The sequence below is a fragment of the Ipomoea nil genome, unplaced genomic scaffold, assembly GCF_001879475.1.
Source record: "Ipomoea nil cultivar Tokyo-kokei standard unplaced genomic scaffold, Asagao_1.1 scaffold1770, whole genome shotgun sequence".
Classification (NCBI taxonomy): domain Eukaryota; kingdom Viridiplantae; phylum Streptophyta; class Magnoliopsida; order Solanales; family Convolvulaceae; genus Ipomoea; species Ipomoea nil.
Window position 1 is genome coordinate 766,376 of NW_017618198.1, and position 12,423 is coordinate 778,798.

At 36.3% G+C, this 12,423-nt stretch overlaps 4 protein-coding genes across 4 annotated transcripts; all 4 read left to right on the top strand.

The window, feature by feature from the left end:
* The first annotated feature begins 2,635 nt into the window (after positions 1-2,635).
* Positions 2,636-3,589, top strand: LOC109192279 (mitogen-activated protein kinase kinase 4-like). Its single transcript, XM_019342853.1, has one exon. It carries the CDS (start codon positions 2,636-2,638, stop codon positions 3,587-3,589), a length of 954 nt encoding a protein of 317 aa, XP_019198398.1.
* Positions 3,590-7,211: 3,622 nt separating this feature from the next.
* Positions 7,212-7,700, top strand: LOC109192280 (auxin-responsive protein SAUR50-like). Its single transcript, XM_019342854.1, has one exon. It carries the CDS (start codon positions 7,212-7,214, stop codon positions 7,698-7,700), a length of 489 nt encoding a protein of 162 aa, XP_019198399.1.
* A 343-nt stretch (positions 7,701-8,043) lies between these two features.
* On the top strand, positions 8,044-8,757 carry LOC109192282 (mitogen-activated protein kinase kinase 4-like). Its single transcript, XM_019342855.1, has one exon. It carries the CDS (start codon positions 8,044-8,046, stop codon positions 8,755-8,757), a length of 714 nt encoding a protein of 237 aa, XP_019198400.1.
* Positions 8,758-11,249: 2,492 nt separating this feature from the next.
* On the top strand, positions 11,250-12,203 carry LOC109192283 (mitogen-activated protein kinase kinase 5-like). The gene has a single exon (XM_019342856.1). It carries the CDS (start codon positions 11,250-11,252, stop codon positions 12,201-12,203), a length of 954 nt encoding a protein of 317 aa, XP_019198401.1.
* The last annotated feature ends 220 nt before the right edge of the window (positions 12,204-12,423 follow it).

Genomic DNA, 12,423 nt, shown 5'->3' on the forward strand with positions numbered 1-12,423 from the left:
TTTTTTATTTTATAACATTGTTCATACACTATTTTTGTGCAGTATGGTGATTATTGGGGTCCTACAATAGTTGTTGGAATAGAGAATGATCAGAATAGGTGTTATCTTTCTTGCAGGTCTACAAGCTCTGTAACAAAAAAACTTATACTGACAGATGGTTTGAATAGATGTAATACATGTAATAGGAGTTGGCAAGATGGTATTCGGAGGTATAGGTTCAAAGTAAGATTTTTATGTGATTGGTAATGCACTATTCCTATTTTTGGGAAGTGAATGCATCGTATTGTTTGGTTTAACAGCACCACAACTAAAGGTATCAGCTCTAATATTTTGGGTATTACCAAAATATATTGTTTTCCATTGAAGTTGTTTTTTGTTTTGTAGGACAATGGGTTAGTTCCTAACGAGAAGATAGAGTCCTTGGTGGATCAATCATTGATTTTATAGGATTGCTATCAAGAAAGAACAGTTTGAAAACTTATGCATTTGCGGTCTTGAAAGTAGGGATGACAGTGCCTTAGTAGCTGCTCATTGTCCTGGATTGCTTGACAATCCTAAAGTTGGAGCCTAAATAGTTTCATATGTTTTTTATGAATTATCAACTTAATAGTTTTTTCATAACATTTTAGTGATTTGTATCTGATGATAAGGTTGAAAGTCTTAATGGACTGTTGAATTTTAGGAAGGAAGTTAGTAGCTAGTTTTTTTTATTTATTTATTTATTTATTTATTTATTTATTTATGTTTTATGTACATTTTCTATACATGGATTAAATGTATTTTTATTTTTTGAAAGATGTTTATAAATAAATTTGCTAATCCAATTATGCTAAGCGATACACTTTTCATCCTTTTACCATTTTATTTGTGGACATCATTAACTTACTCCAAGAACTCTAAACATAACATTAAAAAAAAAGTAAACAAGTAAATATCACAGCTAGATACCAAGGATAAACACATGATAACCTAAAGTATAAAGGCAAAGTTTGACAGGTACAAAGTTAGACAATTGTTAGGCACAAATACCCGCAAGTAAAACATGCCCACAATTACATAAAATAAGATTAATTTATACACTTAAAAGAAAACATACCTACTTTAGATATCTTATGACATTAATTAAGTAGTATTGCTTACTGCTGTCTTATTCTTCTTGCTATTTTTCTTCAACTGCTTTCCTATTTAGTTCTCATTAACTGTTTTTCTATCATAGTTATTCTGTCTATTTATTATTCTTTTACAGAAATACACATGCAATTTTTTTTTTTTTAAATCAGATTATCTAATATATACAGAGGCAGAGGATATAATATATACAGATGATGATTTAGAAATAAAAAAAATAAGAGTCTAACTATAAAAAACCTAAAGAACCCTACATTGAATTGTGATATAAGAAATTTAGCATTATTGCTAATGATTTCAGAGCAAAGTACTACCATCAATTAGTTCTTAGATCTAATTAGTTCTTCACTAGAGCTAAAGATTTCATAGCATGTAGTATTATTCAAACATAGAAACACAAGTAGATTTATAAGTAATGAACACCTTTATGCAGAAATAATAAAGAAAATAATTCAAAAAAAAAAAAAAAGAGCTAATAATTTATCACAATATTACCAAGAATTAGTAGGCTAAAATGCGAAAGCCAACTTTTGAGAAACAACATCTTCGTAAAGTTAACTGGACTTTCCTGATCAGGATTTCGTTTCGGTTTGCATAAAAAATTCATCGTTGAAAGGGAAAGAGAGCTTCTAAGGGAAAACTTGAGTTTAGATCATTCTAGAGACCAAAGCTCAATCATTATTGTGTGGACCATGGTTCACACAAGTTGTGAGGATTAATCCATTAATGTTAATTAACCTGTAAAAGAATTCTAATTAGCAATAATGTTAATTAACAGGTTCTTTACTCAAACTATTATACGGCAGGCAGCTGGAAATATCGGCCTACTCCGTGTTCGTTATCGCCGGACAAACAGTCACCACCAACCTTGACAACGTCTACTTCGAAAGAGGCGGCAATAGCAAATGGATGGGCACGCTTGTACAAGTCGTCGGCTTTCCGATCCTCATTCCCTTCCTTTTGATTAAAACCGCCTCCATGGCCGGAGACTTTTTTCGTCTCGGGTGGAGACTTTATTCGTTTTTTTTTTTAAAGTTTAAATAATTTTTTTAAATAACAATTTTAAAGAAAAAATGGAATGACCTGTTAGTAACCTGAAAAAACCTGTAAATTGGACTAATTAAATGAAATTAATTAATTTAGGGAGTTAATTGTTGTTTTTTAAAGTTTAGTTATCTAATTGTATTATTGTGTGCAGTTGAATTGACCTATTTGACCCTTATTCATAATAAGGCACCGGAGACATATTAATATAGTGAAAGGACTAAAAATAATATTTAAAGAAAAAAAAAAATTAATACTCCGTATCAAATTGGACATAAATTTTGAAAACAGAATTATTTTCCTAATCCTAATATATATGGATTTGTTGGTGCATGCATATATTTATTATATATACGGCCTCTCTGATCTCGATCTCTTCCGATCCCTCTTTCAAAAAGCCCTAGATAGCTCTAGGATATCTGATCTCGATCTCTTGCCGCTTCCACCACCCCCGGTAACCTCCATGGCGGCTCCCAATTCAGCTAACCAAAGCCTTCCTCTTTACTCCTCCGTCGATCCTCCGTTTACTCTCCCCACTCCTCCTCCTAATCATCCTATCAACATCTCGGAAGTGGTGATCGACGAGGACAACCTTCTTGGCTGGGGAGAAGATTCCTACGTGCACAAGGCCTCCCACCCGCCTACTGGCAAGGACTATGCTTTGAAGAGGCAGCGCCTTGGACTTGGAAAATTTAGCCGCCAAATATTCAGCACCGAGATCCAGCTACTCTCAAATCTCGACCACCCCAACATCATCAAATTCTTTGGCTACAAGACTGATGGCGAAGCTACCTATCAGTATGGAGGTCCCCAACTGCTCCTCGAGTATATGGACCTCCTCTCCCTCGAAAGCAAATACTTTCCAGATGAAGCCTATCTCTCTTTCGTGGCCAAACAGATTCTTTCAGCTCTCAACTACCTCCACACTCGCAACATTGTTCATAATGATATCAAGCCTGAGAATCTCCTCTTCAACTCTCAAGGCGTGCTAAAGATAGCTGATTTTGGGATTTCGAAAATACTCAACGAGGAAACATGCGGCGAACTCTTGCCCGGAACGCTGGGATACATGAGCCCTGAGAGGATTCACGACTACTTCACCCAGCAACACGGACTACCCAAAGCCCATGCATATGCTGGGGATATATGGAGCTTTGGGATGAGCATCTGGGAGTTATATGTGGGAGACTATCCATTACTTGATGACTCCTTATTACAACCAACTTCATATTTGACCGCCATCAAGACCGCCATTTCAGCCTCTCAGCCACTGAGGCTAATGCCGGCCGGTACTTCGCCAGAGTTAAGAAATTTCATTGCATGTTGCTTGGAGATACATCCTCAGAATCGGGCCACCGCCGAGGATCTGTTGGGCCACCCCTTCATTTTGCGCCAGCCTCTCATCTCAAATCTATAACACATTAACACCCCACCCCTGCAAACTCTCATCTCCTTATATTATATATATATATATATATATATATATATATTAGCTAGCTAGCTAGAGAATAATAATTTTGTTATTACTCATTGGACATCCATCTATCTTATCTTTTTGTATAATCTTGGTTTATTAGGATTTTAATTAATATCATTATTCTCCCTCAATTTCTTCTCTATATATATCTGCAACTCCTCTTTATTTTCTTTTCTTTTACTGTAATTTCCATTTTCCACTGTCTCCAATTAAGCATTAAAATGACAGTTAAAGGGGGCATTAAGCATCCTTAATAGAACCAACATTGTGAATGATCTAATATAATTGACAGTTAAGGTTGCTGTGTCAAATATCCTTCCTACAGCAGACAGTTAGTAGTGGGGAATGGGATAGCATCTGGTCTGAATTTGAGTGAGAAATGTGAGTTAGAGGTTTGGATTTTTTGTTCATTTTGCAGTTCTGAGATCAGGTTTTGAAAATTATTTGCACATGCCAAATCGACCTGTTATTACACTACAAGTATACACTGTTAATCTTTAATTTATATCTATGTCTATGCAAATGTTTGAAAATAAATTTAGATTGAAGTTCGTTCTCTATAAATTTGGTCTCTGATTATTAATTTTTTTTTTTTTTTTATATTTAATCTCTTGACTTTTAAATTGTTGTCACATTTAGTCCATACGAGGAGAGCAATACGGAGAGGTAAGGTTAATACATATAATACAATAATATCTATTCTGATCATATGAATTGTTTATTAATAAATCAATGTTATTTTCTAATATATAGGGTACATACATACATGCCAACTATTTCGAGTGGTGATGTTCCTTTGGGAATATGTTTATGTTCCTTCTGAACGGGAAAGCTTGATTGGAAAGGCTATGGTTGGGACTGTCAAGAATGAGAAACTTGCATATATAGAGAGACTGATGGTTCTGGAAAGGAAAAACATTCTATGTTTTATATTATTTGGTTGACTTGGTTCTGGACACAAAAAAAAAAAAAAAAAAAAAAAAAAAGTTTGGGTATTTGTTTACCATAACTGTTATATTTCTATTGCCTATGACTTTTGTCATAATTTCAGGTCCTTCGAAACCTTTAAAGTGCAACACTTCATGTTTCAGACATACAATTGGATCTGAGAGATTATTGAAGCCCTCAGACCTTCAAGCCTCTGGAATTATAAAGTCAGATTTTGTTGTATGAAAGTATGTAGACACCAATAAATATTAGTTTTTTGTTTTGTTTTGTTTTTTTGTAAAATTGTATATGTCTACTTTAATTTGTATGTTTTTTTCAGTGTAATATTTTTCTACATTGCAGTATTAAAATACCTTTTCTACCAAACGAGAATGGGAAAAACAATTTGGGAAATGAGAACTTATATATGCTTATAATGGCATAATTAACATGTTAGTCAATTGTATATTTATGCTTATAATGGCATAATTAACATGTTAGTCAATTGTATATTTAAGTTCATCAATTTTGAACTTAAATAAGCACTTATGTCAATGTTTATAAGGGCAGAATAAACACTTATGCTAAAGTTTTTTTTTTTTTTTTTGAAAACACTTATGCTAAAGTTAACTGTACATTAAAAGCTATCATCATGAGTGCAAACATTGTTCTTATAGTGGATTTAGGAAGTGAACACTTATGGCAGCTTGTGATGGTATAAAGAACAATTTGAGGTTGTAATAATAAAAATTCATACCTCTTATTTAAACCATAGGTAAACATGTCAAAAATTATTTTATTTTCATGTGTATAGAAATATACGAATATATACATGACACATGTGCGTAAATATTTGCATGTAAATACTATAACATTTGCTGGAAATATTTGCACGGGTAAATACTAGAACACTTTTAGCCTTTTAGGGTTTCAAATAAGGTACATCTATACATTATAATAGATGAAATATGTAACTTAAAACCCGAAGTGGATGTCTCCTGGCGATTTGATTGAAATGCCATATCACCGAAAACATTTGTTGGTTTTCATTGATATCGGGTGAGTTTAGAGAAAAGGACGCTCGCAGCGCAGTCGGAAGAAGACGAAAGTCCGCAGTATGACAACCAGGGTTTGTTTAGCAATTGTTATATTGTGCATCCTAAAAATCTCCTGTTTCACATGTACATAATTATATAGTAGAATTTACATAAACTCCTGACATAATACATATAATTTTAACATAATATACATAAACTCTTAACGTAACACACATAAACTCTTAACGTAATATACATAAACTCTTAACATAATAATTTGCTACCCAATATCCAATTTTTGGCATTTCGGCCCAATCTTATTAAATTTATATAAGTAGTATATTTATTTATTTAATTTATATATTTATATTTTTATATTTTTATATTTTTATATATAGAATTACTTAAATGTAAAATCTTCAAATCTCATGTAGTATCTAATAACACAATACTTTATAATATATTCTAATACTATGTTGTGATATTCAATATAACAACGAATTTAGTGTTGCAAAAAAAAAAAACATTTCAAAATGAATTTTGATGATTAATGTTTGATTTTATAATTTTTTAAAATATTATTAATAATAAAATTACATAAATTTCATCACGCGCATCACACGGAGCAAATACTAGTAAGTCTTACTATGAGGATGAAATTTTAAATTTTCTTCTCTCAAATACTACCCCTATTAAACAATTAAACTAATCTTGTGCGGGCTAGATTTTTATTTCTCGTGACTACGCTTATCATTTTCAAACAATAATAACTTTAATTTAGTAGAAATATTTTTTTAAAAATACTCCAGTATATTTTGTATTCTCAAGTAATTCCACATGATCATATACCTTTCCTTCTATGTAGTTTCGCAACTAAAGAATCCAATTTTTTTTTTAAAAAAAAAAATCCCCCACTGGGAATAACCACAAGTTGAAAAATTAAAATTAAAGGAAAACCACAAATAAAATTAGTCTTTCCACCTTAACATGTACTGTACCCTCTATAAAAAGGATCCAGTCCTCCAAGCTAGCTAAACACTGCAACATATATACATACACAAAGCTAATCTTGGTTGTCCACCGCCGGCCACTACTCACCGACGCTGTCCTTCCTCTCCTAACCGTCCGACTTCAACCACAAGCTCCGGTATGTACATCTAATTTATTTCTTGTAAACTTGGTGTATGTATCTTGATTTTATTTCTTGCATGCCTGTAGTCTTCTCAGAATCTTGGTTGTCCACCGCCGGCCACTACTCACCGACGCTGTCCTTCCTCTCCTAACCGCCCGACTTCAACCACAAGCTCCGGTATGTACATCTAATTTATTTCTTGTAAACTTGGTGTATGTATCTGATCTTAATTTGTAAATGCAGTACGTGTTGGCAGTATTTTTATCCTCATTATTTCTGAACATCATCATATCAATCTACATTCATAAAGAAGCGCCATGCAGCTATCGTAGCATTTCTATTCTTAATTTCAGCCGTCTATATATCTATCCGCCGCCGCCTGATCTAGTCCTCGCCGCCGTCTATCCGCTGCCGTCGCCGCCAGATTTCTCCTTCGCCGCTGTCTATCCGCCGCCCCGTTAGCAGAATGGCAGAATTATTAGTCGGGGAAAAGAGAAAGGTGTGCGGGATCCGCCGCATCGTGAGGCTGATGGGATTCGTGCGAAAGTGGAAACGCATCGCGCGTAACAATTCCGGAAGGAGGACGACGACGACAACGGTGGAGACGACGGCTAGCGTTTCGCCGGCGGCAAAGAGCGCCGATTGCGAGAGGCAGGCGCCGGCGGACGTGCCGAAGGGGTACATGGGGGTATACGTGGGGCGGGGGGAGCTGCTGCGGCGGTTCATAATTCCGACCACCTATCTAAGCGATCCGCTGTTCAAGGTGTTGCTGGAAAAAGTGGAAGAGGAGTTCGGGTTTGAGCACCGTGGCGGGCTCATAATCCCGTGCGAAATCGAGACCTTTAAATATTTGCTGAAATGCATGGAGATTCATGAGAGAGATCAACGCCGCGGTGGCCGCGCCGGCGCTGCTGCTGCTAAACTTTCGGTGTCTACGGCGGCCAATGCCGCGTAGATAGCGCATAATTGTTGCGTAGATTTTTATTTTTATTTTTTGAATATTTGCGTAGATTATATTGATTGATGAGAAGTAGAGATAAAATCTATTATACTGCTGCATGTTTTGCCTTCATATATTCAATAAAAATCATTGCTGCCAAAAATTAACAAAAAACAAAAAAAACAAAAAAAAAAACAAACAAACAAAAAAAAAAGGAGTGAATATTGTTTACTATCGATGCATATTGGTCACAGACTAATTCCCTTTTTCTTTTTCTTTTTTTTTCTTGTGACAGTGAGCCATGGAAGTATTCGGTCCACTCCGACCCCGACCCGAACACCAACCCAGGTTGCATGAAATGGAACCTGGGGAACGGCTGACCGGGAAGGTTACTATAGTTCGCAAAAGGAGGGCCGGTGCTGATATGCAGTACATTTTGAAGACAACACATACAAACTGTCCGAAAGAGCCAACAAACAATGACGAGCTACTAATTCTTCAGCTGGTTGGACGACACCAAAACCTAATTAGAATGTATCATTTTGAGAAAAATTGGTTCGATGGTAATACTGAGATTCTCCTGGAGTACATCAATGGCCAGTCCCTCAGAGGACTACATATTCAGGACGAGGTCCAATTGTCAAAGGTGGCAAATAAGATTTTGGAGGCTCTAACTCATATCCACAAGAAATCAATAGCACATCTGGCTATTCAACCTGATCATGTGTTGGTGAACCAGAACATGACTGTGAAGCTTTGCAGCTTTGGGCACTCGAAGATAATAGAGGCTGCAATGAGTCGTGTTATCCCCTCCTTGGAGCGGGTGGCAGTCAGGCCCGCTCTTCCGAATCACGGGGCTCAATATTTGAGCCCCGAGGCAATACAAGCTGCCAGCTCCAGAAGGGGATTGAATGCCCTAACTCTTTTTCAGCAAGATGTTTGGGGTATGGGAATGATCATCTGGGAGTTGTTTGTAGGCCACTACCCATTCGTCGGTGTTGATTTTAGTGCTAATCTAGACACTATTCGGAGGGCTATTACTGATTCCCTCCCGCTGCAGGAGGTGCCCTGAGCTACGGATGAGTTAATCGACTTCCTCAATTCTTGCCTAAATGTAAATGCACAGCAAAGAAGCACCGTAGCTACACTCACCGAGCACAATTTTGTTACTCGGCCAGTATAGTTGTGTTTAGTGAGTATAGTTGTATACATTGTGAATGTTCTATTAATGTTGATGTTGTGTTTAGTGAGTATAGTTGTATACATTCAATTTTGTTACTCGGCCAGTATAGTTGTGTTTAGTGAGTATAGTTGTATACACTGTGAATATTCTATTAATGTTGATGTTGTGTTTAGTGAGTATAGTTGTATACGTTCAATTTCCTTTGCAAATCAGTGAAACACTGAAGATTCTCTTATCATAATTTGCCAATGGCACGGTTGATTTCGGGCCACTTTATACACATCTCTATACTCTGTGCCTGCCGATTCAATTTCTTTTGTTGCATAAATGATGGTCCTTCCAGTTAAAGTAGAACCAAGCAAACGTTACTCCTTGCAAACATTGATAATGCATTATTCTTTTCAGACCATGTCCATAAACTATTTTTGCTCAACATAGTTAAATATATGCATGGATTTGGCAAATCGTTCTGATCAAATGAAGCATCTAGCAGTCAACATCTTGGCAGCTCCTTAGAAAGTGCTTGAACTTGTTAAATTTGAATTCTAGGTTAATGAAAGGAGAGACAAATCAAAGCCATGCATTTTGCAAAAGTAAAAGTCCCATGTGACAAACCTACCTAAGACGGACATTAACCCCATTGTACGTCTCATAAGGCATTTCAACAGTTGAAAACTCAAACGGGTATGTTTACCTATCATGTATTTCACCAGCTCTCGAACTGCAAGGAATTCAGATATAGGAAACATAGCTCAAAAAGTAAAAGGATAAAATAAGGCCAATGAAAGTAGTTAGAATGACATTGTTAGAGCTTAAACAAAATAACAGAGAAAAATAAATTTATGTGGGTAATAAAGAACTAACTACATAAATTATTGAACATGGCAGATGAAAGGGCATCATGGTCCATGAAGCAAAGGAAACAATGCACTCACCCAGAGAGGTAAAGTCATTGTCGGAATATGGACTACATGATGAAGCAGAGAGAAGAAGCCGAGAGAAGAAGATGATATTATTGATCAAGTGTGTATTACAGAGAAGACAAGATATATATGAAGTGGTTAAAATAGAAGAGGATTAGGAGGATTGACAAAAATAGCCCTATGCTATTTTCATCCTCCAACACCCCCCCGTAAGCTGGAGCGTGTAGATCCTACATGCCCAGCTTAGATACAAAAGGGAAGAAAAAAAAATAGAAGAAACAATATTCTCATCCTCATCTAAACAATCTGTGAGAAGGTACTAAAGAGAGAATAGAAAATGCTAATAGAAGCAATAATATGAGAATGTTGATGCCGGTGGAGACTTTATTCGTTTTTTCTTTTTAAGTTTAAATAATTTTTTTAAATAACAATTTAAAAAAAATGGAATGACCTATTAGTAACCTGAAAAAATCTGTAAATTGAATTAATTAAATGAAATTAGTTAGTTTAGAGACTTAATTGTTGTTTTTTAAAATTCAATGAGCTAATTGCATTATTGTGTGTGTTTGAATGACCTATTTGACCCTTATTCCTAATAAGGCAGCTGAGACATATTAATATAGTCAAAAGACTAAAAATAATATTAAAAATGAGTTAATACCCAAAATCGTCCTCGACTATAGTGGTTTTTCTCAATTTCGTCCTAAACGACTTTGGTGACCTAATATCGTCCAAGACTTTTGTGTTTCGCTCAATTTAGTCCCAGACTTTTGTGGTTTTGCTCAATTTAGTCCTTCATTTGTTATTCTGTCCATTTGGTGTTAAATAAATAGACAATTCAGTAATTTTAATATTGCCATCTCTTTACTTATAAACATGTGAACTGCGAAATCCTTTTTTTTTTTTTTACGAATTACTCCCAGAATTACTCCTAAAACTGCGAATATAAAATTTGAATTGTAGGTCCGGGAGTAATTCTGGGTGTAATTCGTACAAGAAAGATGAATTTCGCACTTCACAAGTTGAAAGTAAAGAGATATCAATATTGACTTTACTGAATTGTTCCTTTATTTAACACCAATTTGACGAAATAACAAATGGAGGAATAAATTGAGCGAAACACAAAAGTCTGAGACGATATTAGGTCACCAAAGTCGTTTAGGACGAAATTGAGAAAAATCACTATAGTCGAGGACGATTTTGGGTATTAACTCTATTAAAAAAAATAATAATAATAATACTCCGTATCAAATTGGACATAAATTTTCAAAACAGAATTATTTTCCTAATCCCAATATATATGGATTTGTTGGTGCGTGCATGCATATATTTATTATATATACAATACGGCCTCTCTGATCTAGTCTCTTCCGAGTTCCGATCCCTCTTTCAAAATTAAAAGCCCTAGCTCGCTCTCTGATATCGGATCTCGATCTCTTCCCGCTAGCTTCCACCTCCATGGCGGCTCCCAATTCAGCTAACCAAAGCCTTCCACTTTACTCCTCCGTCGCTCCTCCGTTTACTCTCCCCACTCCTCCTCCTAATCATCCTATCAACATCTCGGAAGTGGTGATCGACGAGGACAACCTTCTTGGCTGGGGAGAAGATTCCTACGTGCACAAGGCCTCCCACCCGCCTACTGGCAAGGACTATGCTTTGAAGAGGCAGCGCCTTGGACTTGGAAAATTTAGCCGTCAAATATTCAGCACCGAGATCCAGCTACTCTCAAATCTCGACCACCCCAACATCATCAAATTCTTTGGCTACAGGATTGATGGCGAAGCTACCTATCAGTATGAAGGTCTCCAACTGCTCCTCGAGTATATGGACCTCCTCTCCCTCTCAGGGAAATACTTTCCAGATGAAGCCTATCTCTCTTTCGTGGCCAAACAGATTCTTTCAGCTCTCAACTACCTCCACACCCGCAACATTGTTCATAATGATATCAAGCCTGAGAATCTCCTCCTCAACTCTCAAGGCGTGGTAAAGATTGCTGATTTTGGGATTTCGAAAATCCTCAACGAGGAGGAAACATGCAAACTCTTGCCCGGAACGCTGGGATACATGAGCCCTGAGAGGATTCACGACTACTTCACCCAGCAACACGGACTACCCAAAGCCTATGCATATGCGGTGGATATATGGAGCTTTGGGATGAGCATCTGGGAGTTATATGTGGGAAACTATCCATTATTAGATGACTCCTTATCAGAACCAACTTCATATAGGACCGCCATCGAGACTGCCATTTCAGCATCTCAGCCAGTGAGGCTGATGCCGGCCGGGATTTCGCCAGAGTTAAGAAATTTCATTGCATGTTGCTTGGAGATACATCCTCAGAATCGGCCCACCGCGGAGGATCTGTTGGGTCACCCCTTCATTTTGCGCCAGCCTCTCATCTCAAATCTATAACACCCCACCCCTGACCTGAGCTCCTTATATTATATAGCTAGAGAATAATAATTTTGTTATTACTCATTGGACATCCATCTTATCTTTTTGTATAAATATGGATTAATAGGATTTTAATTAATATCATTATTCTCCCTCAATTTCTTCTCTATATCTGCAACTCCTCTTTATTTTCTTTTCTTTTAATGCAATTTCCACTTTCCACTGTCTCGAAGCATTA

Coding starts and splice junctions, on each gene's coding strand:
- LOC109192279 (XM_019342853.1), top strand. CDS start 2,636: ATGGCGGCTCCCAATTCAGCTAACCAAAGCCTTCCTCTTTACTCCTCC.
- LOC109192280 (XM_019342854.1), top strand. CDS start 7,212: ATGGCAGAATTATTAGTCGGGGAAAAGAGAAAGGTGTGCGGGATCCGC.
- LOC109192282 (XM_019342855.1), top strand. CDS start 8,044: ATGGAACCTGGGGAACGGCTGACCGGGAAGGTTACTATAGTTCGCAAA.
- LOC109192283 (XM_019342856.1), top strand. CDS start 11,250: ATGGCGGCTCCCAATTCAGCTAACCAAAGCCTTCCACTTTACTCCTCC.